We start from the raw sequence: 22,245 nt of genomic DNA, 5'->3' as shown, positions 1-22,245 counted from the left end.
ATATATATCAATACACCATTTACAATTTTATATTGTATAAGATTTTCTTTTATTCTAATATGGTATGATAGATCAAGATTCTCTTAATCTAACAATAACTACTATCTGTCTTCTTGCTCATGTTGATATTAATTCTAGAAATGACACTCATCCATCTGAATATTCTTGGCAGTTTTATGCAGGGTGAATTTATCTATCTTGAACTAATATTTGTGGTAGCCATTTGGACCACAAGCAAATGTTGTTTCTATTGACTTTGACTCTTAAAACTTAGAAAGGGCACATTTCATTCCACTTTCCATTATTGATCTGATGATTGCTTTAAATTCTATGAATATTCACTGTTTAAGTTAAGGGTTTGTTTTAAAACCTGCTCCATAGTTGATAGACAGGAATAGGAAAATGAATTCTACATAATGGAACAGAAAATTCTAGTATCTGCTTATTTCATTGTCATCGAAACACAAGTCCACTGCTTCCTCAATCCATATGAACTTCATGAAATCACAGGGTCCCTTCCATTGGCTTTAAATTATTTTAGGATTGAATAGAAATACATCAACATGCTTGATAGGGAGGGTGATTAGAAATAGCCCTGATGAAGGCATCAAGATTCGTGTCAGATGATCCCCCTTCTGCAACTGCTGCTTGACAAATATCTTGAAGTTTTCTTGCTCTTTTTACCATCTCATCCTGTCACTGCTTTCTGGATCCATGAACCTTTGTACAAGGTCTGAAATTTCTTCTCTTTTCATCAAAGTGTTGCTTCCTACATCCCTCTTCATTCTCCATCCAATCTTCCAATCTTCCACAATTCTCTTGCTATTTGTACCTTGATCCCCAAATAAAGGAAAAGTAAGCATTGGAACTCCTGCAAAAACAGCTTCAAGGTTGAATTTCATCCACAATGTATCAAAAATCCTCCAACAGAAGAATGGCACAAGACTCTCATTTGGTTACACCAAGGCACCACCAATCCTGAATCACTATGGTTGGCAGTAAACCGAAAAGTTTCTGAACGTGCAACCAGAATGTACCGAACACCACTGTTAATTACTCCACCAAAAATTTCAGCCATTTGGGCAGTTGAAGCTGAAAGGAAACTACCCATTGACACATATAAAACAGACCCTGTAGGTTGTGAATTCAGCCATTCTAGACAGTCAGGACCACTGAGCGGAATTTACAGATGAAATGTCTTTCAATTCAAAGCATGGTATATTGGGGCCAACAGGGTAGAGAGGGATGCTGAATTTTCCTTTCAAAGAGTCAAAAGACTGGAGCTTCAAGCTCATAGACAGAATTGATCAGAAGATAGTGTGCTGTGGTTAAACTTGACAAGGTTTCCAGGAGCCCTCGCAAGAAAGTTGGACTGTCTCCACTGAAAACTGTCGGGAGATCTGCCACACGTATTGGAGGAATTCCAGGGATGTAGTCCACAAGCTCGTGTCCTTGCTCTATCACAAGTTAAATTGAATTCATAAGCAAATAAAAATAATTCTACTTTCAATTAGGATTCCTCGTTTTTTTTTGGGGGGGGTACTATTTTCAATTAGAATTCCAGCATAGAATGATAGTAAACCATAAGTAAAATCCAGTAAAATTTGGCATACCTGATAAGTCAACTGGAAAATGGCCATTTTGTTTAAACAGATCCAAGTGACACAACATTGAAAACACTGTTGCCGGTGAGATCCTCAGTGCGGCCACAGGGATATTCCTGTAGTTTCCTGCATGTATAGCCCATACTAGCTCTGCGTCCGTTATTATGGTGGTCACTGGCAGCTCAAGGCGGTCAAGTAATTCTTCAAAGGGGGCTGTCATCTTTGTCATGACAGCCTGAATGAATCCTGGAAAGTCATCAGCTCGAACAAGTTCTGATGGGATCACATTTGGTATCAAGGCAAGGCGAAAATTACTATGCTTAGTATCAGAGCTAATGAAGCCTAGCCACTCTTCTGTAACAACAAATGTTATGAGAATATTATGTCTCTTCCTAGTTATGAACTTGCCAAGATTCATCATTGGATTAACGTGGCCTCGACCAGGATAAGGCAATGCCACAACATGGCAGCGATTGGGTTCTTCTGAAGGCATGTGATTCCGACTATGAACCTTTCTTTCTCTCAAGGCAAAGTTCTGACTTTCAGACCAGACTCTCAACAGAAGATGAAGCAGGTAAAGTTTCAGCTTTTGACCTTTTTGACAAGGATCTTATTGCCCGTTTCAAAGCTTGAAGGTGACTTCCAGCTGACGTCTATCATTTCCTTGCTGTAACCATGGGGGTGTTGAATGGTGTCGCTTTTGGAAAAGCTTTTGTCTTTATACTTTTGGGATAAGGACAGATTTTCATGAATATTAAGAGCAAGTAGCCAGCATTCGGTGATTAAATTGGTTTGATTGCTTTTTTATTAGAAAATAACCATCAATCAGATTATTGGCTTCACTATTTAAAGATGCAAATGAACCATTTGGTTTAGCAGTCTAGCTTAAGCTTAATGTATCAGAAAACAATCTAGTTCTTTATACCAGAAACGAAGGCAATTCCATGCTCACACGATCATAAGAATTTTGTTATTCAATGTTACCAACATGGATTTTTTGAGCAAAATATTAAATCCACATGAAACTTACCAGCATTGATCACATGATTCGTGGCAACAAATCAGCAAAGAACTACGAATAGCTAATGAGTGTGCCCTTCCGAGATGTTCTGGATGAAAGAATCCAGGTTAATATCCGAGGATCCGCCTTTTGCAATTCCTAGTTGACATGTTTCTCGAAGTTTTCCAGCCCACGTTCTCATTTCCTTCCCCTCGTTGCTGTCAAAATCCATGAACTTCCGCACAAGCTCTGCAATTTCTTCTCTCGTCATCAAATGTTCTCCTACCTTGTCCTTCTTCACTCTCCATCCAATCTTCCAATCTTCTACTATTTGCTTACTATTCGGAACTTGATCCCAAAATATAGGAAAAGTAAGCACTGGAACGCCCGCATAGGCAGCCTCAAGAGTGGAATTCCACCCACAATGTGTCCAAAATCCTCCAACAGAAGAATGGCATAGCACCCTTAGCTGATCAGACCAAGGAATCACTCGTCCCCGACCACCACAGCAGTCTTTGAATCGAGAAGAGTCCCCACGTGACACCCACAAGTACCGAACACCACTGTCGTGCACCCCAGCTACAATTTCATCCATTTGGGCAGCAGAAACTGATAGAAAGCTTCCAAATGAGACGTACAGGACTGAACCTTGAGGTTGGGAATCCAGCCACTGAAGATAGTCCGGGTTACCCGGACTACTACTTTCTGAAGAATTTTCTTTCAGGTCAAGGTAAGGTATGCTAGGGCCAATTGGATAGACAGGAAAAGGTAACTTCGCTTTAAAAGCATCAATGACTTGCAATTCAAGTTCGTAGACAGAGGTGAAGAGAAGATACTGTGCTTTGGGAACTAATGAAACACAATCAAGAGCAAGCTGCAAGGTTTGGCGGCCATTTCCATAGAAAATTGTTGGCAAATCTGCTAAACGAGTATGAGTAAGTCCAGGGATGTAATCCACAAGCTCATTTCCCTGCTCTGGTATGCACAAAAAAGATGGAGGTGAGAAGTAAATTATATCAAATGAGACATAAAATCAGTCTGTCAATTAACCAAGATATTAAAATAGTAGTTTTTTTCAATTGGCTGTGTGATTAGGGGTAACAAGACCATCTAGGCAAAGAGTAAAAAGGGTTGTGCCCTGATTTAAAGGACAAAAAAATATGATTCCATTGGCAGAGAAGAGAAAAGAGAGAGATATAACTAGTTATCGCAAATAATAAAAAAAATAATCATGGGCCTGCTCCCATTGAAAAAAAATTCTAAGGGAACCTTTCTGACGTTGAATCCGTAACTTTTCCAGCAGATTAGTTGCCAAATTTTCTTTCTTTATATTATAGAATACAAATTGTCAGCCATGAACGTGCTGCATTTTGATAAAAGATCTTGAACAAGGGCAAGATTTGCTTCAGATCCCGTCGAAAACAGCCCAAGGTTACCAGAAGTAAAATTAAAAACAGAAACACGACTAGAATCCAGAGACATACCTGACAAATCTGCTGGGAAGTGATGGTTTTCCACGAGGAGGTTGAAATGGTAAAAAACCGACAACACGGATGCCGACATGGTCCAAAGGAAAGCCACCGGAATATTCCTTCGTTTCCCTACTTCAACCGTCCAAGACATGTAAGTATCAGCTATGATGACCGTCACTGGGGATTCGAGCCGATCAAGGAGCTCCTCGAATGGAGCTTCCATCTTCGTCAGCACCGCCGCCACGAAGCCAGGGAAGTCCTTGGCTCGAACGTGTTCGGATGGGATTACGTTGGGGATCGTTCTGAACCTGACGTTGGCAGGCTTGTTGTCCCAACCGATGAAGCCGAACCACTCCTCGGTAACAACAAAAGTTATGAGAATATCGGTGCTTTTGGAGCAGAGCAGCTTGCAGAGGTTCATCATCGAATTGACGTGGCCTCGACCAGGATAAGGCACCACCACCACGTGGCATTTGCTGGTGTGTTCTGCTTTGGTCGTTTCCATTGCCTCGAAGTTTTCCGGTGGCTCTTTGATCGATTGGCTGAAGAGCTGGAGCTAGGAAAGGAGATTGAAACTGATGGAAAACCAAAACTAGGACGAGCCTGGTGCTTGCAGCGTATTCTGTCTGACTCTAAAAAGACAGTGGAAGAAAGTTCAATTACGAAAAATTTCACTATCACCTTCACTTAGTCGAATACGCTGTATCTAAATCTAGCAGATGGGTACCAACTTTCGTCCTTGCTTGACTGGTTGCATCACAATAATTCATGACAGTGACCATTAGCCATCGGACTGAAAAATTTCAAGGGAGCGCTTGATACGAGAAAGTATATTTTTTAATATATTTAATTAAATTATATTATAATATTTATTTTATAATAAATTATTATAATTTCAAATTTTAATACAGTCAAAAATTTAATGTGACTATAATTTAAAATTAATATAATTATATTATATTATATTTTATAATATTTTTATTTTTTAATTTTATTATTTTATTAAAAATATTTTATAATGTTATAATTTAAATAAAATATATAATATAAAAATAAAAAATAAAAAAAAATAAAATATAAAAAATAAAATTTATATAATATAAGTAAAATAAATTAAAATAAAATATATAATATAAAAAATTATATTAAAAATAAAAATAAAATATATAAAAATAAAATATATGATATTAAAAATATATTTAAAAATTAATAATATATAAAAATTAATAATAAAAAATATAAATATATTACATTTATATTTTAATAATTATAAATAATTTTAAAAATTAACATGAGTATTTGTAAATCAAATATTATAATATTATTTTATTTATATTTTAAATATTATAATATTATTTTTTATATAATTATATTATTTATAATCACATTACTTATAATCATATTACATTATAAAATATTAAAAACCATATGAAAAACATGTTTCTTAATAAGTCTTTATATTATCACTTTCCTTTGCAAATCATTCACGTTTCATCCACACCAACATAATTTCAAACAATTTATCATTGACTATAGTTTCATTATCACTGCCTGAATCCAATCTTTTGCTAAATAAATCAATGATAAGCTGTAGTTGTAAAATAAGAAGAGTAACTCTTGACAACACAAAAGTTTTCTAAGTTTTCGGAAAAATATTTTGGACGGTTTCAAGTGTTTGGAAGTTAAAAAATTATTTCTAGGTCAAAAGGAAAAATACTCATAGCCGTGGAAAAATGTTTTACTAAGAAACACAGAGGTTAACATAGTGGAAAATAAGAGAGAAGCACAGTACCAGCTCAGGTCTAATGGTGTTGCAAATGGCTCTCTGGATACTTCTTTTGGTTTAACAACATGAAAAGTCTTATGTGTTATTCAACGATGCTTTAAAGGGGGAAGAGGGAGTGACCGAAATGAAGAAAGTGGAATGAAAAAGGCAATCTCAAGAAGAAAGAAACCCCTCATTATTGCTGGACACAGAAGGGCACAAAGCAAAGTGCCGTGTACGGCAGTGATGCACCAAGCTCTGAGTGGTTTTCAGAAGGATTGGACCAGCATCTAAGTTGCTGACCTACATGTCAGTAGCTATTAATACTCAAGAGCGATAGACATGAATGCTAGGAAACATTAGAGAGGGAAAAAGGACAAGAAAAGAAGAGTATTCCTGGATGATCTTCAATTCTTATCTATTGCATTTCTTTGAAAATAGATCAATTCTTCTGAAATTTCTAGCTAATGAAATGTGATTAACGAAGTCAGACACTTATTCCATCTGCTCAATTGTTATTTGCGGCATTGTGAAATGTCATTAACAAAGGCTTGCACATCGGTATCTGATGATCCTCCCTTTTGAACTGCTTGTCGACAAACCTGGCTGAGTTTCTTTGCTCTTTTCCTCATTTCTTTCCCCTCTTCGCTTTCCAAACTCATAAACCTCCGGACAATCCCTGCGATTTCTTCTCTTGGCACCAAACTGTGTGCTTCCAACTTGTTCTTCACCCTCCAGCCGATCTTCCAATCTTCTACGATTTGCTTACTGTTTGGAGTTTGATCCCAATAAATTGGAAAAGTAAGCATAGGAACACCCGCAAAAATGGCTTCTGAAGTGGAATTCCACCCACAATGTGACCAAAACCCCCCGATGGAAGGATGACACAGTACTCTCAATTGGTCACACCAGGGCACTATCAAACCCTTTTCACCGCATTCATCTTTGAAACGAGGAGTCTCCTTGCGTGCAACCCAAAAGTATCTAACCCCGCTGATGCGCAACCCAGCTGCAATCTCATCCAGTTGGGCACTCGTAGCTGAATGCAAACTTCCTTGTGAAACATACAAAACAGAACTTTCAGGTTGTGAATCTAGCCACTGGAAGTAACTGTTGTCACTAGGATTCACCCCGGAATTGTCTTCCAGTTTGAAGTAAGGAATGGGAGGGCCGATGTGATAGATTGGAGTTGAGATTTGTTCTTTCAAAGCATCAATGATATGAGATTCCAGCTCGTATACTGAAACAAGCAGTAGATATTGCACTTTGGACACGCCCGAAACTGCTTCCAGGCCTCGATGCAAGACGTCTAGACCTTTTCCATACAGGCAAGTGGGAAGGTCTACTTTCCGAATTGAAGAAATTCCAGGGATACAATCAACACGCTCCTCTCCCTGTTCTGTCAAAATCATCATAAGAACTAAACTTAAAAGCATAGCTTGAAAACTACAAAAAAGTAAGGTAAATTTTATAGGTGTTTTCATATCCATCCAAGTACCTAACAAATTAATGGGGAAGTGTCGGTTCTGGACCAGGAGATCAAAATGATGGAAAACGGAATATACCAAAGCCGGCATGGTCCAAAACGATGCTAGCGGAATTTTCCTTCTGTTCCCCACCCTAACGGCAAACGTCAGATAAGTATCATAAACGATGGTGGTAACAGGCGGTTCAAGCCGATCGATGAGTTGCTCCACGGGAGCTTCCATCTTCCTCAGAACTTCTTCAAAGAAGTCAGGGGAGTAGTTCCCGGAGCGGTCCAGCTCGGAGGTGAAGTCATTGGGGATCGTACCGAAGCGAATGTTGTCAGGTTTGGGCTCCGAGCCGATGAAGCCGAACCACTCCTCGCTGACAACAAAGGTTACGAGAATGTCCCTATTTTTGGAGAGTAATGACTTGCAGAGGTTCATCATGGGGTTGATGTGTCCTCGAGAGGGGAAAGGCACAGCCAAAACGTGGCAGACGGTGGTCGGTTCCTTGCTGACGTGTTCCATCTCCGCTGACTTGAACGATCCCCGGTTAAATTGTATAGAACCTTGAGCCTGGAGTAGAGCCTTGGAGTGTTCTGTTTTCCAATGTAGTGACCTACTTACTTAACTAAGGGGAATGAAATTATTTTCTTCTTTCCATTTGAACGGTAGATGTTATCGAAGGGGCCAAAAGCAAGAGCCAACCTGACCCCTGGACTTACCCATGGCTCAGGCAACAACCCCACGTCAATGTTTGTGGCTGTGGAAGAATTCAACAGTGCACTGAGCAGTACATTGATTTTGACGGATCTAGTTTGAAGGTTTTTTAATGGTATGGCAGTTCTTTTCTGAGCATTTTTTTCCCATCAAAGTGAGTGCCTAAGCAGACTTCAACACTGGCCCAAATTTAATGAACCTGATGGATCTAGGCTTTTCTGATAATCAGCAAATTCTGGGTTCCGTCCGCCTTCTTTTTCTTCTTAATATTAGTACTATTTAGCTGTGGGCATTTTAAAATTATTACCCCGATCCTTCCCGAATCTATAAAGGATGATTGTTTTATTATTCAGATTTTATCTGAACTCGATTATAAAATATTTTAATTTTATTTAATCAGATTAAATAATACTAGATATTCCGTTACAAGATACATATAGCTAGTATTAGTATTTAGTAGTTAGATTCCAATACGGCCCAGAGACTTCATGTTGTGGACAAAAGGGCGGCATATGGACCATGATGATGCCCACAATGACCCCAGTCCTTGTCCGTCAGCCAGGACCACCTAAATTTGGTAAAACAAGAGGGAGGGAATGTGGGATTACTCAAATTTGTTGACAAAATAGAGCAATGATTTACCAAAATTCTGGAGTTGTTAAAGGTTCGTCTAGTCTTTGTGATGGTATTATATAGCCATGGACAGAAAAGGTTTTCCTGTTATTAGTCAGATACTGCACCAAACCCCTACGGTCAATCATGAAGAAAAAGCCCAGGACTATTATTTGTGGAAGTTGAGAGGCAATATCGGTTTCATTACATAAGGCTTTCATCAGCCTGCAGTCCATGAGGTTTGTCTTAAGGCATGTGGAAATGTCTAATTCGTAAGCTTGGAATTAATGTTTCCTTCACTCTCATATTCTCAAATCCATATTCCTTAACCTTTCCCTAACTCTAAAACCAGATGTTTATAGTCGATTTCACAAGTAAATGATGATTAGAAAGGAAACTTGTTCTGTTATTTTCATGGATAAATGCTTTGTTAGGATATGATATCATCCAAACGAAATCCTTGACTCAGCATGAACTTGTGATTCTTACTTACAAATTACAGTTAACAGGTCTGCAGTTTTACAGACAGATAATAATTCACAGTTTTAGGCATAACACCCTCAATATCAAATGGCAGTCTCCTTCTGAAAACAACTTTGGGTGGATGGGCCTCTGATCAGAAAATGACAGTAGACATAAAAGACACCCCCATAAAGAGGAAAAGCTCAAAAAAGCCCCACCGAGAAAACATGGCAAAAACCAATGAAGTAAAAAAGAAAGCAGAGAAATAAAATCATGAACATGCAAGAGGACCACTGTCATGGTTCGGTGGTCTAGTCCCCACAATAATTTGATTGCATTTCCTTGCTGAAATAATTTCACTGACATTTGACCTTTTGATTTATATACAATAAAAACCTTTCCAACGCTTTGTGAATATTGTTTAGTTGATGCAGTCCATCACAAAATGCCAGAAATAGACCATTCTTGGGTATGAACTGTAGGGTCAGTTATCTGCATAATGGTGATCAGGTCCACGACAGAAAGCTTCATTCGGAAGGGCCTAGAAAGTTAGGGATGGAAAAGATATTTCCATGTATCCATATTTCGGGCTGAGAGTTGGGAAAGATATTTTTCATTTAGACACAAACACAAAGCAGTATGCATTGGAAAAAGTCCACAGGGCAAAAGATATTTTCTGAGATATTTGAAACACGGTTTGGGTTATCTTCCTATGAAACTCTCTTCACGAACCGGCCCTGCAGCAACCCAAAAATAGCAGTAACCTTAATATTCGAAATTCGAATACCTGCAGATATGATACAGTAGAGAAAAAGAGAAAAGAGAAGAGGACAAACCTTGAGCCTTGGTCTTTTATCTGCATTGAGTTTGCGGACTTGATACCTTATCTTCTTGGAGAACAATCTAGTCTGACGCTTCTCTTTGTATCTAAGAACACTGGCTTCCCTTCTTGCTCTTTCTTCTTCCATCACAGGCACCTCCCCCATCTAGAGAAAATATAAAACTAAAGTATGTATCAACACTTACAAAATCGATTATAAGACTATTTTGTTAGATAATTCACCAGTTAATAATCTAACTTCGACAGTAGGAGTTTGGAAAGTAAAGAAGGGCAAAAAATTCATAATTAAATGAAGTTTCTGACAGAATTGTAGGCTAAAAAGGTTGAATTCCCTGGTTTTCTCTTCTTAATCAGATATAGGAATTGTAGAATTCAATTTTTCATCGTTGACAAAGAAGGGAAACATTTATAGATGCTGGTAATTAACATGAATTGTCTTCTTCTGAAAATACAATAAGAAACAGAAACAAGTATCAGAATACTAACATAGTAGCCATTGCTCGCCTTTGAAATCGAATAATCATCAGCCCATAGCGACCCACGATCAGACCAGGCATCCAAGACGTCCTGATAATTCAAATTCAAGTTCAAAGAAACCCTCTTCTCATCATCATCTTCCCAGAAACCAAGATTTTCTTTCTTTACGACCTTTTCATATTCACTTTCTTCTTCAAAGCACTTGCCTGAATAAAGTTTCCCGTCTCTTTCGTCCTCTTCATCTTCTTCCTCCGCATTGTGAAATTCGCCTTCCCAGTCCATGAAATCCCAGCTGAGATGACCATGAACCTTACTCCCTGCCAGTTTTTCTCCATTTTCAATGCCCAAAATGCCTTCCAGTTCATCCATGATATCAATCTCTCCACGTCCGTAGCTCTCCTTGGTGTCGTTGAATTCATTGACAGTGGCATCTGGAACCTGTTGCTCTTCCTTCTTTGGGCTCCTTAGCAATGAGTTGTTGTACCCCATCTTAACTAAATATCTAGCACGCTCTTGTCCCTCCTGTTTTACTCCCCTCTTTATGCACTGTTGTTGCATTGCATGGCAATTTCAACTTAACAGATGAGAGAGGCGTGAAATGGATATTTCTTTCCTCTCTCAATGCTTTTCTTGATCTACATGGCACCTTATCCTCATGCTATTGATGGATTCATTCCATACTTTCTCCTGATTGGCTATTTGGTTCCAGCTTGGAGGTAGACAGTGGGTCCTTTAGAACCTTTTTTCCTGCATGTGAATTGGGACCACTTTTAATTGTTCAAATAGTGAAAATTGAAATATGAACATCTTTCTCATGGAGAAAGGAGAAACATGTACACATCAGGAAGCACGTGATCAAAGCAAAGTTTCTTCCAGGGCACTTTCATAGGAACATGGTAATTATATCCAATTACTACTTGTGATGAAGAAGACGAAGAAGAAGAAGATTCCTTGTTAAGAAATGGTGGGTTGCTCATGCCGATCAGCCATCCCCTTCAAAACTTTAGTACGAATACTAACCGTCGTATAATTGGTGGGGTGCTTTGTGACGAGATTGGTACAATTAAGGTTATGTTTTCCAAATCAATAGGGATAGACGATTCGAATCTCACGGAATTATTTGTCATTAGGAAAGTTTTTGTTTCTGTCTCAACAAATACAGTTAACTGGACCTTATAATCTTTGCAATGCTTTGTTAAGGTTGAGAAAATTTGTTCTGCATATTAAAACTTCAAAAATTTGGACAAGAACATGACAAATTCAATACATCTCTCTCTCGCTATTAATAATTTCGTTGATGATTTATCCGAAAAAGTCTCAAATCAAACACATGACATGTTGTTGATAATTAATTATTTTGTACGTTTTAGAATTAACAATGTTATGCTTAAAATCCATATAATCCATCAATACATCTCTCAAATATTTATGATGATAAGTAACATATTTTGATTAATAGTAATTATTACATACATTAATATCCCAAAGTTGGTGCAAAAAAATGACTAGCTAGGACAATTATAAAGGGAAACAATCAGCATCGAATAAAGAGAAACCTGACATGGATGAGAAGGAAGACCACTTAAGCTTATCCTAACCCTAAGAGGGGTTGGGTTGGTGGTGCTCTCTTGTAGCTATCAGCTGTACCTATATATATTTTTTAATGATTTTAGTTATTAGATGAATTACAATTATTAATATTATTTTTTATTTTTTAAAACATTTATAATAAATAAAATTAAATAAATTATTAATTATTAATATAATTTTTTTAATATCTGAATATTTAATTTATTGATTGACTTAATAAAAAGAAATGATTTGACTTAATAGTAATAGTACCGTATGCTAACTAAGTAAAAAGTACCCTCTTCCCCTTCAATAATTTGAAGGGAAAAGGGCGCTTTTTCCATGGCCACAGCAACAGCAAATTTGGGGGAACTTTGTCGGTGGCTTAGGAGTGGTAGAAGAACAGTAGGACTAAAAGGAAAATTCGAGGAAAAATAAGGGGCAAGAGGTTAAGTTTAGAAACCACCATAGATTCTTCGAAAAAATCAACAAACAAAATGATGAAGATAGAGAGGTTCTTTTGACTTGTCATTGTCTCACCTATATAAGTATCTCCCAATGAAATCTAATGATTATTTAGGATTTTAAAATTTCCTTTTTAATTCGAGAATTTCTTTTAATTGAACGTTTTAAATAATTTTGATGGCATAAAAATAAAAATATTTATATTTTTATTCCATTACTATTATATAAAATTAATTAATTATTAAAATAAAACCACGTGAACGTCAAATATCAAATTTAACAAAATTATTTGTCAACTCATTTGTAACATGAGAAAAAGAAAATTACATGATATTAATAATTAGCACGGTAATATAAAGTCATCGGAGACACCTAAAGCTAAATTAATGATGGTTAAACTCCTTGAAAGGGGTGGTTACATAACACTGTTAAAAAAAGGACTATATAGGTTTTACCAACCATGCAAACTTCCTAGAACAACCTGAAAATATAACAGTTGTGTCGAGTTTGGTATTTAACCATTTCATTAATTTATTAATTTTGAAGAAGAACCTTAAGAAGAAGTAGCAGTAGTAGTAGTAGTAAATAAAAGAAGCAAGAAGACAAGTTAAATGAATGAGGGACAGCTTCTAAATTTGACTTGATAGAAATACTTGAGCATAAAGTTAGGAACTTGCTGCTTCGGGGGTTTTTCTAAGTACTCTTCTAATTATTATATAAAACATTTCTCTGATTTTGAAATGAATGTGCTGCTAATAAAATATTCGACCTTTGCTGTATTGAACACATATAATCACTCTATTAAATATATACATTATGTCTAAGCTTTGCCATGAAGAGAGCACTTCTTCTTTTAATTACTGTTAGCTCCTCACGTGAAGAAGGGTAAGCCTGATTATACTTTTTTATCAAAGGCATTATTTGTGAAGCTGTTGCATGGGATGGGCTGTTTTCCTTGAAAACTTACTGGTCTACCCCATGAATCTCATCACCCCCATTAAGGTCACCTAGAATTAAGAATGGCTGAGTCTAGGGTAGACACAGGATTTTAACTTACTTTAGACAAAAGAAAGATATCGTATCATTAGTCATATAGTGTCTCTATCAAGAAATTAAGAGAAGGTTTTTAATTAAAGTCTAAACCCTACTATTCTCGCTACCTCACATGCATAGTTTGACCCCATCAAGGAATTTTTTCCTTTCCGTAACTCAAGATTAATAGCGTTAATTATATGTTAATGGCGTTTTCTCTCTTTCTTTTCTTTTTTGCCCTTTAATTACCATGCTAATTGCAACAATAACCATACAAATTAATCCAACGAAAATGAGAGGGATTAGGAAAGAAACAAAAGAAGAAGAAAGGAGTAGTGTACAACTGCTTCATTGGAACTTATTAATTAAAACTAAGTCCAAAGAGACTCTCTCTTGAGAGCTGGGTCTTGGATTACATTGCCAGAAGAAGCGAAGTTGAGGTATTGGGAGATGTTATCTAAGTTACTAGTACTGGCTAGGAGGAACGACTTGTCATCTTGAGGTATTTGAGTCTGCAAGGGCGATTCCTGCTGCATCTGAATGCAAAGTATCTCTGTCTGGGCCACCGCCAGTTGCATTTGCAACTGTGATACTTGATCCTGAAGGTAGGATATGGCCCCGACGCACCCATACACCGGGTCCCTCACTCTAGCATTTGCTTCATAAACCAAGCTACTCACAGCATCCGCTCTCTGGTGAACCGGTAGGTCCTGTACATATAAGATTTACGACAAGATATTAATTAGAAGAAACAGCTAGCCTTGGAACTATATCTATACATATATCAAGCATGCATTTATTTCTAAGATACAATATTGCCCAAAGTTCCGAACACATACATGCATAGAAAACGAGGATAATTTTCTGGATTGTAAATGAATTAATTGATGAACTTGTTCAGAATGATGTTCTTTGTCGATTAAAAATATCTTCAGTGATATATATAAAAGAATGAGTCTATTAATGAAATTCATTAACTTTTATATATATATATATAAGACTGAGGGTAGAGAGAAAGAAACCTGCAACATTTTGCTGACATTGCTAGCACCAAAGACTTTGTGGACAATGGCAAACTTGTGAGGGTCATCGGAAGGGAAGTAAGGAGCAAAGATGCAGTCCTTGGCGCAGCGACGCCTCAAGAGTTTGCAGGACGCGCATGGTGAAGAACCTCCCATCGATTTCTCTGGTGATATATCTCAAAGAACTACACCCAAAGCTGTAGCAGAGAGGGTTTTCTTTGATTGTAAACAAGGAAGAAAATAAAAAAACAAGCAAACCAAGCTTAGTGTTGAAGAGAAATGGAGATTAAAATGCCTATTTATAATGGTTGTGGAAAGAACCCACATGTTTTCATGATTAAAAAATAATAATTTAAAGCATTGGGTCGAATTGATCATGAAGGTAGGCTGATGCAAAAACCTTGATTATGTACACTATAATCACACTTATGTCCATGTCTAACAAGGATGTCATAATTTTTACAAGGGCAATAAGGTCAGTTTTGGAGACAGAAACGAGAATCTTAATGGAAAAACAACAGGATGTGAGTTGTCCACCGCCAATTGGCGCGTGATAGGTTGTCATCCATGCAGGTGCGGTTGTGTAGTCTTCACGTTCTTGATGTTTGACTCTTCTAATTTTGTAGTAGTTGAACGAGTGATTAAGAGAATAATTAAATCAAATATATATGTATTAAATAGAAAAAAAAATTATAATTTGCATAAAGAGAGTGTGTGAACAAAAGGAAAGAATCATAGAACGATAAAACAATCTCTAATGCAGAAGATTTTTACTTCAATTCAGAACAAAAGGAAATGTAAAATTATAAATACATAAATCTAAAATCTAAGAATCTATAACCTAAATAAGATAAAAGATTTTCGTTCTTGTAACGGTGTTTGTGTTTTTAAATATATGTTTGAAAGACCGGTCAACAATATTAGGCTTAGAGACAATAACTAGGAATAGGGGTTTAGGGTAATAAAGCAAAAGAAACTAAGATGTGAAACTCTAACCTCAATTGGATCGAGACTCAATGAGAAATGGGCTCAACGTGAATGTTTGTTGGCGGAGATTCACATGCATGGAAACATACATAACATCTCTCTCTCTCTCTTGGTTTGATTAACCCTGCGAATCACGATGTAGGCAGCCATTAATGAATGCTTAGCAACCTAGTTATATTCAATTCAGATAAAACAATCAAATGCTGCAGAGAAAACATCGAACTTGCCTCCCATCTTTCTACAATGCATTTTCGTTTACATTTATTTTGGGAGGTGCTGTCCAGTCCAGATTCACGGTGATGATGACCTGCTTAAATATTTCTGATTCGAGTTTATGGAGAAACCCAACCTCGTGGAGTAGAATACAAATTTATACGAAAGTAGCTTCAGGTATCAAAACAACTCAATAGATTATGTATAAACTCAATTTAATCGCCATTCTGCGTAGACGAATACATTAAGGAAGACTCGTATAATAACCAGCACGAAACCAATATGCACCCGTTGCTTAGAGCAAATATCAAGAACAAACTCAAATTTCAAAAAATTAATTTCTTTCCCAAAACAGTAACAAAGCTTTATTCCTTAATGTAATGTTTAATTTTTGAACTGCTAGCATGTGTTTCATTTGGATAATCTTTTATCATGTCAAGAGAATCAAATTCGATTATGGATCTCGAGATTTGTAAATTTATAAGATTTTCAAGAAATAAAAAGCAAATAAGAGAAAATAGAAAATTTACAAAAAAAAAAAAAAGAAAAACACAAAACTGCTAAATCATACATTACGAGAAAACATGAAAATGTTTATTACGATACATATCCCATGTAAACGTGTCTTATGATTAATGCATCATCACAAAATATATTGCATTGAGGGAATATATATTCTTTCCTTAATGAAATTTCAAGTCCCCCTCAGCTTACCTTTATAAAAATTATGAGGATAACATAAATTAGCCATAAACCTACAAGCAATTAATATCAACCAGTCATGAGATCCGACATGAAGCTGATGCTTAAGGATTATAAAAAAGAAACGAAACCCATTTCGAGAGAGATTGAAACAAAAAATATGAGGGGTTTGTAGAAACCCTAAGACCTATTTCGGACTGTTGCATTAAATGTCCTTCACATGATTTCCAAGCCTTCCTAATCTTCTGTTCCGAGGACAACAGCTCTCTTTTACCTAGTTGTCATGGCATATGCCTAATCTTTTTTATATGCACTTTGTCTTATAAACCAAGTTTATGTCTTGCTTTTTTAATCAGAGTACTCTCATCGGAATCAAATGATATACTCTCTTAATATCGTAAACATAAAAAAAATAATAATAAACATTTAGGGAGGAAAAAAGCAATAAGAATTAGAACAGAAGCCACCTGTTGAAATTCTTTTATTTGCATTGCCTCACAAAGCGGGTATTCTACTGTCTGGCTTTCCAAGTTTTCAAACCCCTAAGCACTAGGAAAGTAGGAAAAACCCAAAGCTCTAGACCGGACAGAACCTTGTAAACCATGTTTTGTTGTAATATTATAAGGTAATGAATAAAATAGAGGAAGAGAAAAAAACAGACATCTTTTCACAATCTTAGAGGCCAATGTGACATGCAAGCTCCAATGCATGACATTAAATGAGCTTGGTGATTTGGAAGATTCGGTTCTCGAATTATGCATAGTTTTTTCAATTCTGAAAGAAAAAACGGTGGAGTCTAGAAGCAATGTTTGACAATGGATGGGATGGAAAACGAAAACTGACCTACAAAAGAAAATTCAATTGCTTGAACAGAGTGGTGTTGGATTTCCAACGCAAAACATACGTGATTCAAACTTTACATGGTAAGACTCTATCATCAACTCGGTGCCAGGGATTAAAAAAATAACAGGAAAGGAAGGAAGCAGTGGGCACTAAGCACATGATATCATGATAGATTTCGTTGCTGCAGTGCTAAGCTTTCCCTTCAAAATGCAATGAAAATGTTAAGGTTAATTTGAGAATAATTACAACTTTCAACTTCTCCAACCTTGTTTTCTAAGTTGATAATTAAGCTACATCTTTAATTTCTTTATCAATGACTTTTTAATATTACGAGTCCCCTTTCTTTTCTTTTTTTTTTCTTCACAGAGGTCAAAAGTCTGAAACCAACAAAAATACCGCCCACTTTTTTTACCTACTTCATAGGAAAAAGCAACCGATCAAACTAAACTAGTCTTATCTCCGCATGCGAAATGTGGAGCAAGGACAAATGGATTTCTTAAAGTTGGCCCATAAATAAGCACACTTGGGCCAACCCGTCAGTTGCCCACGTCCAGGGCGAGGACCCTATAAGTTTCGTAGATGTCTCTAAGACAAACCTTGATTGCCAGCCCATGGTAACCCAGCAAGACTCGAAAATGAAACTTAATCAGCAGAGAGAATCTTCCATTTATCATTTCCATGCGCAAACGAAAAGATGAACATGATGAAGGAATAGGCAAGAGACAGGAAAAAGGCGTCCCAAAAGTGTGCCATAGGGGATATGTCAATTAGTATCATCAGATTATTTTTAACACAAATCTGACCATGTCAACCTAAGAGTGAAAATTAACAGCATGAAAAGACTGACCAACATTGTTTGTACTGTCATGTCTGTTCATGAAACAGACTGCTTGGGGCAGAGGAATCGGGCAGACCTTCAATTTCTGGTGGAATCTGATTCAATGCTAATCAGCTGTACCTTTTTCTGCCTTGCAATCAATTTTCTCTCATTGTGCTTTTTAATCCCATTTCTGTACAGAACGCTGGCAGCAAAACGTGGTTTCTTACAAATTGGAGGCTGGTGACTGCTCCTCTCGCTTGTTTTCTTTCTCAAGTATTCTGCAGTCTGTGCCTGAACTGTGATGAACAAACGTACTTCCAATATTTTAGCATTAAAATGAATCTCGATCACCGAATATGCACATAAAATGAGAATCCTAAGTTTATAGTTTATCATCACATTCACATTACAGGAAGCCCATGCCTTAGTTGTCTACACATATAGAAGAACAAGTTGAAATTCAAAACAATTTGAAACAGAAGAGGCTCATCATGTTTTCTCTGCACGCATGAGAAGACCTTTCCTTCATCAATTTGAAGATTGAACATGATTTAGGAAGTACACATGAGACATACCAGAGCCTGATGCTGCCAAAGTTAGAGCAGAATTCTTAAGTTTGTTTATTTTGTCAGTAACTTGCAGTTTTTCCAATGATTCATCTGTTTTGGACTCTGCAACATCATTCCTCTTAAGGCAAGAGAGTGCATAGTCACAAGCCTACAAAACCCAAAAATCAAATTAGGATTCTCAAGAATCGAATATTATCTTGTACTACTAGCCAAGATGAACACGTTCATTTTTAAAGTACCTTTACGGCAACAGCATGAAAACCATTTTCTAGTGATTGCTCGGCAAAATTAAGCCATTCCAGATGTGAAACTTGCAGCCATTTTTGGATTTCGGACTTGTGATCACGAAGAACCAAAGCCTCGTACCTCAAAGCCAAACAACTCTGAACCGAAAAACATCAAAAGGAAAAAAAAAAGAATTCCAGGACGGAAAAATCAGTGGATTTACAATAACAATGGCGATTATCGAAGAAAATTAAGGATTTTTCTTCTTCTTTTTTGTTGTAACCTCGATATCACCGATAATAGCAAACGCTTGAACGAAGAATTCGAGAACGGAGAGCTGTTGATCCACAGTTTTGGCTGCAATTTGAAGAATAGCGGAGAGCGATTCAGATCTGATGAACTCTATCAAGTTCGACCGTGCTTGGATAAGCGATTTAACGTCTTTGGAGACGAGAAGGGATTCGAGAATCCGGAGAGAATCGTCGTTGAATCTGCACGGAGAAAAGGAAAGAATTTAGAAGGTAATTAAAAAGCGAAATGATAGCAAAATGATGGAATCAATGGAGATTTGGGTGAACCTTTTGTTTTCTATTTGGGAGCGAAAGAGAGAGATTTGCTGATCCACTCCGACGTCCGCCATTTCGGCCTGGGGAAGGAATTGGCGGGTAATGGATTAGTTTAAAACAGTTCATTTTTTAGTTTTTTGTTGTTTATATTTTATTTTATTTATGTTAAAAATAAAAGAAAATATGAAAAAGGTATTCAAATCTTAGTATTTATTTTTAAAAACAAATAAAATATTTAAAAAGTCATTCAATTGAATTTTTCAAAAGAATTTGTTATGTCACGAATTTACAATTCAAATTCAAAAAATATATTTATTAAATAAAAAAAATTCTCGTTGCACTAGATTGAAATTTTTTAAATATTATTATTTTTAGTAAAATCGCATATTCGTTTCCATTCACACTTTTAACTCAAAATATATATCTATTAATTAAAAAAAATTCTTATTTACTAAAAATATACAAATTTAATAGGTTAATTATATTATTTCATTAAATAAAATTATCCTTTTTATAAATAAAATGTTTGTTGATAATTACATAAAGAAAATAAGGTTAATTAATAAAAAATAAAGCATCCTAACTGATACTTACATAAATAAATCGCTAAATTTTGGGGAAATAAAACAAAACAGCAACACAGGTCGTAAACGACGCCGGACCAGCATGGCCGGTCGCAACCGCCTTCCACCGCAGTCATCCTTAGCCCGCGCCATCCCCGAACGCCACATCACTCACCACCACCACCTCGAAGACCGAATCTCCATCCAACACCGCGAGATCCAATCACTCCTTCTCGACAACCAACGCCTAGCCGCCACCCATGTGGCGCTCAAGCAGGACCTAGCCCTTGCCCAGCAAGAGCTCCGCCACCTATCCGCGGCCGCTGCCAACGTCAAAGCCGAGAGGGACCCCGAGGTGAGGGAGGTCTACGAGAGGTCACTGAAGATGAACGCCGAAGCGCGCGCCTTTGACGCGATGAGTGCGGAGCTAGCTCACGTACGGGCTGACGTACAGAAGTTTGCGGTGGACCGTCAGGAGCTAACGGCTCAATTGGAGGCGGTCAACAATAAGTTAGCCAAAGCAAGAGCGGAGACGAAGCAAGCGGCGGTAATTAAGGCTGAGATGGAAACCGTACGCCAAGAAATTCACAAAGGAAGGTAAATTCTCTGCAAAATTACATTTTTTTCTTAAAAAATTATTTCTTTTTAATTCTGTTACTTTGATCCTATTATAGAGATGGGTTTTTCTTTTTTACTTGGAATGGAAATTGGAACAAAAAATTAGTGTTAATTCTAATGGGAATTACGCATGGTGTCATCTCTATGATGCTTCTAGTGGAAAGTATAGTAATGGAGGAAAGGGAAGGCAGGAATTTGAAAAGCAATTCTTAGTTGGATAAATGAATAGCAATTGTCATGTCTATGATACCATTGATACATGAAAGGCTAAGAGCAAACAAAGTAATCATAAGAATCTCTTTGGTTATTGAACTACAAGATTGAAATCATTAGTATTGGATTTAATGGTTCAAATTACTAGTATTAGATATAAGTTGCCTTGAAAGTGTTTTGGGGATGAGGAATTTATAGCTCTTAAGCAACTCCTTTCATGGATGAAGATGAGTTATGCCTTTAGCATCCTGGTCCCCTTCTGTTAGATGGATATGATTCAAAGGATACTCTTATGCTACTTCTCCGGGTTTGGCAAGGGGGACTACTAGTATTTTACTGATCCAACTAGATTCTGCTTTGAAGATAATAATGTTAGACATTGAAGGTTCTCGGTTCAGTTTGTGCAACTGATGGCTTTGTCAAGAATGGCAAGTGATTTTCGTATAGCCATTTCCTAAGCAGGATTTGAGTCGATTGTAATTTGGATTCAACCCAACTGTTTTTTTGACATTATTGATTTTAAAATACATTATTATTATGAGCACAAGATTCGTTGGATGTTGGTGAAAATAAGAACTTACAGTTGGAAATCATAACCGTTGAACACATTGAGTAGCAGCTTTATGTGCATGTAGTTGATGCAAAGAGATAGTGATGAAACCAGGATTTTGAGTGAACTTCCACTGGAATGAATTGTGAGCCAATTAGTAAGTCGGAGAAAAGCACAATTCATCTTAACCTTGTAAACATATCTTTGGTTGTGATTAGGTCTGCTATTGAACTTGAAAAGAAGACGCATGCTAGTAACCTTGAACAACGTCAGATATTGGAGAAGAATATAATCCTTGTGACTCGGGAAACAGAAAAACTACACGCAGAACTTGCTAATGCAGAGAAGAAAGCAAGGGCGGCAGCTGCAGCTAACCCAAGTAATAATAATCCCCCTCTTTTAACTTGCTCCCTTCCAAGCATAACCTCAACATCCTCAGATCAATTCCTGACCTTTTGTTATTTGCATTTAGGCCCTGCATATAATGGAAACTATAAAATTGTTGATACCAAGTATGGAGGAAGTTCGTACCCTGATACGTATTCCATGCCTCTGGTATGCCCCTGTTCATATTATGCTTTTATCGGTATACACTCGATTGGAGTAAGAAACTGAGCAAATGTGGATAAATATTTCTGGATTGATTGATTGATTATGTAAAAGTGTTCAATGAAAGAAATGCTTATTGTTACTTGATTTCAGGCTGCTGCTGGTCCGGAATCTGTTCCTGGGACGAGATTCACAGTTGCTTTTGAGGGCCAAGGATCCCATACACCTTATGAGAATCAAACTGGTAAAAAATTTGTGCTGAATTCAGAACCAATTTCTACCGTTCCAAACAGTAAATCCGAGTAGTTCATTTATAAGCA

General features: G+C 36.8%; 6 protein-coding genes and 1 pseudogene across 11 annotated transcripts; 1 reads left to right on the top strand and 6 right to left on the bottom strand.

Moving 5' to 3' along the window:
• Window positions 1-395: 395 nt before the first annotated feature.
• On the bottom strand, window positions 396-2,369 carry LOC110413058 (UDP-glycosyltransferase 87A1-like; annotated as a pseudogene). The gene is made up of 2 exons (XR_016350984.1): window positions 1,614-2,369; window positions 396-1,457 (listed from the first exon to the last, which is right to left on the bottom strand). The product of XR_016350984.1 is annotated as a UDP-glycosyltransferase 87A1-like (transcript).
• On the bottom strand, window positions 1,712-4,966 carry LOC110412720 (UDP-glycosyltransferase 87A2-like). Of its 3 annotated transcripts, none has more exons than XR_016350983.1 (3): window positions 4,089-4,966; window positions 2,635-3,579; window positions 1,712-1,850 (listed from the first exon to the last, which is right to left on the bottom strand). XR_016350983.1 is itself a non-coding variant. In XM_089782870.1 (2 exons), the coding sequence occupies exons 1-2, from the start codon at window positions 4,579-4,581 to the stop codon at window positions 2,687-2,689; spliced, it is 1,386 nt and encodes a 461-aa protein (XP_089638996.1). In that variant the 5' UTR covers window positions 4,582-4,935; the 3' UTR covers window positions 2,502-2,686. The 3 variants fall into 3 exon arrangements, 1 of the variants encoding a protein (XP_089638996.1); XR_016350982.1 differs by having other exon boundaries at window positions 1,738-1,877; window positions 4,089-4,964; XM_089782870.1 differs by lacking the exon at window positions 1,712-1,850 and having other exon boundaries at window positions 2,502-3,579; window positions 4,089-4,935.
• A 1,141-nt stretch (window positions 4,967-6,107) lies between these two features.
• On the bottom strand, window positions 6,108-8,209 carry LOC110412719 (UDP-glycosyltransferase 87A1-like). 3 transcript variants are annotated; one of them, XM_021423333.2, is made up of 2 exons: window positions 7,407-8,209; window positions 6,108-7,235 (listed from the first exon to the last, which is right to left on the bottom strand). In XM_021423333.2, exons 1-2 carry the CDS (start codon window positions 7,833-7,835, stop codon window positions 6,357-6,359), a joined length of 1,308 nt encoding a protein of 435 aa, XP_021279008.1. In that variant the 5' UTR covers window positions 7,836-8,209; the 3' UTR covers window positions 6,108-6,356. The 3 variants fall into 3 exon arrangements, with proteins under 3 accessions (XP_021279008.1, XP_021279007.1, XP_021279006.1); XM_021423332.2 differs by having other exon boundaries at window positions 6,108-7,240; window positions 7,340-8,208; XM_021423331.2 differs by having other exon boundaries at window positions 6,108-7,261; window positions 7,340-8,207.
• Window positions 8,210-9,177: 968 nt separating this feature from the next.
• On the bottom strand, window positions 9,178-10,941 carry LOC110412721 (CCT motif family protein). The gene is made up of 3 exons (XM_021423338.2): window positions 10,429-10,941; window positions 9,938-10,087; window positions 9,178-9,838 (listed from the first exon to the last, which is right to left on the bottom strand). The coding sequence occupies exons 1-3, from the start codon at window positions 10,906-10,908 to the stop codon at window positions 9,812-9,814; spliced, it is 657 nt and encodes a 218-aa protein (XP_021279013.2). The 5' UTR covers window positions 10,909-10,941; the 3' UTR covers window positions 9,178-9,811.
• Window positions 10,942-13,856: 2,915 nt separating this feature from the next.
• ASL5 (Lateral organ boundaries (LOB) domain family protein) lies at window positions 13,857-15,620 on the bottom strand. The gene is made up of 3 exons (XM_021423339.1): window positions 15,504-15,620; window positions 14,508-14,704; window positions 13,857-14,195 (listed from the first exon to the last, which is right to left on the bottom strand). Exons 2-3 carry the CDS (start codon window positions 14,661-14,663, stop codon window positions 13,857-13,859), a joined length of 495 nt encoding a protein of 164 aa, XP_021279014.1. The 5' UTR covers window positions 14,664-14,704; window positions 15,504-15,620.
• A 2,241-nt stretch (window positions 15,621-17,861) lies between these two features.
• Window positions 17,862-20,161, bottom strand: LOC110412209 (protein DOUBLE-STRAND BREAK FORMATION). The gene is made up of 6 exons (XM_021422717.1): window positions 20,027-20,161; window positions 19,445-19,512; window positions 19,150-19,357; window positions 18,881-19,024; window positions 18,648-18,789; window positions 17,862-18,368 (listed from the first exon to the last, which is right to left on the bottom strand). The coding sequence occupies exons 2-6, from the start codon at window positions 19,504-19,506 to the stop codon at window positions 18,169-18,171; spliced, it is 756 nt and encodes a 251-aa protein (XP_021278392.1). The 5' UTR covers window positions 19,507-19,512; window positions 20,027-20,161; the 3' UTR covers window positions 17,862-18,168.
• Window positions 20,030-22,239, top strand: LOC110412207 (protein FLC EXPRESSOR). The gene is made up of 4 exons (XM_021422716.2): window positions 20,030-20,592; window positions 21,595-21,755; window positions 21,849-21,931; window positions 22,079-22,239. The coding sequence occupies exons 1-4, from the start codon at window positions 20,099-20,101 to the stop codon at window positions 22,229-22,231; spliced, it is 891 nt and encodes a 296-aa protein (XP_021278391.1). The 5' UTR covers window positions 20,030-20,098; the 3' UTR covers window positions 22,232-22,239.
• The last annotated feature ends 6 nt before the right edge of the window (window positions 22,240-22,245 follow it).

Source organism: Theobroma umbraticum, unplaced genomic scaffold (genome assembly GCF_002168275.2).
Source record: "Theobroma umbraticum cultivar Fairchild unplaced genomic scaffold, ASM216827v3 scaffold_95.0, whole genome shotgun sequence".
Classification (NCBI taxonomy): domain Eukaryota; kingdom Viridiplantae; phylum Streptophyta; class Magnoliopsida; order Malvales; family Malvaceae; genus Theobroma; species Theobroma umbraticum.
The sequence above is the reverse complement of the archived record's forward strand: the minus strand, read 5'-3'. Positions and strand labels throughout refer to the sequence as shown.

Bases quoted from the DNA above. Each gene is read 5' to 3' on its own strand.
- LOC110412720 (XM_089782870.1), bottom strand. From the start codon at position 4,581: ATGGAAACGACCAAAGCAGAACACACCAGCAAATGCCACGTGGTGGTG. The intron at 3,580-4,088 runs GTATGTCTCTGG...TGTGCATACCAG, and splicing joins CTTCCCAGCAGATTTGTCAG to AGCAGGGAAATGAGCTTGTG.
- LOC110412719 (XM_021423331.2), bottom strand. From the start codon at position 7,835: ATGGAACACGTCAGCAAGGAACCGACCACCGTCTGCCACGTTTTGGCT. The intron at 7,262-7,339 runs GTACTTGGATGG...TTTTAAGTTTAG, and splicing joins CTTCCCCATTAATTTGTTAG to TTCTTATGATGATTTTGACA.
- LOC110412721 (XM_021423338.2), bottom strand. From the start codon at position 10,908: ATGGGGTACAACAACTCATTGCTAAGGAGCCCAAAGAAGGAAGAGCAA. The intron at 10,088-10,428 runs GTTAGTATTCTG...TATTTTCTCTAG, and splicing joins AGGCGAGCAATGGCTACTAT to ATGGGGGAGGTGCCTGTGAT. The intron at 9,839-9,937 runs GTTTGTCCTCTT...GGGTTGCTGCAG, and splicing joins ATAAAAGACCAAGGCTCAAG to GGCCGGTTCGTGAAGAGAGT.
- ASL5 (XM_021423339.1), bottom strand. From the start codon at position 14,663: ATGGGAGGTTCTTCACCATGCGCGTCCTGCAAACTCTTGAGGCGTCGC. The intron at 14,196-14,507 runs GTTTCTTTCTCT...TTATATGTACAG, and splicing joins ATGTCAGCAAAATGTTGCAG to GACCTACCGGTTCACCAGAG.
- LOC110412209 (XM_021422717.1), bottom strand. From the start codon at position 19,506: ATGGCGGACGTCGGAGTGGATCAGCAAATCTCTCTCTTTCGCTCCCAA. The intron at 19,358-19,444 runs GTTCACCCAAAT...TTCTCCGTGCAG, and splicing joins TCCCAAATAGAAAACAAAAG to ATTCAACGACGATTCTCTCC. The intron at 18,369-18,647 runs GTATGTCTCATG...TGTTCATCACAG, and splicing joins TTTGGCAGCATCAGGCTCTG to TTCAGGCACAGACTGCAGAA.
- LOC110412207 (XM_021422716.2), top strand. From the start codon at position 20,099: ATGGCCGGTCGCAACCGCCTTCCACCGCAGTCATCCTTAGCCCGCGCC. The intron at 20,593-21,594 runs GTAAATTCTCTG...GGTTGTGATTAG, and splicing joins CAAGAAATTCACAAAGGAAG to GTCTGCTATTGAACTTGAAA. The intron at 21,932-22,078 runs GTATGCCCCTGT...ACTTGATTTCAG, and splicing joins ATACGTATTCCATGCCTCTG to GCTGCTGCTGGTCCGGAATC.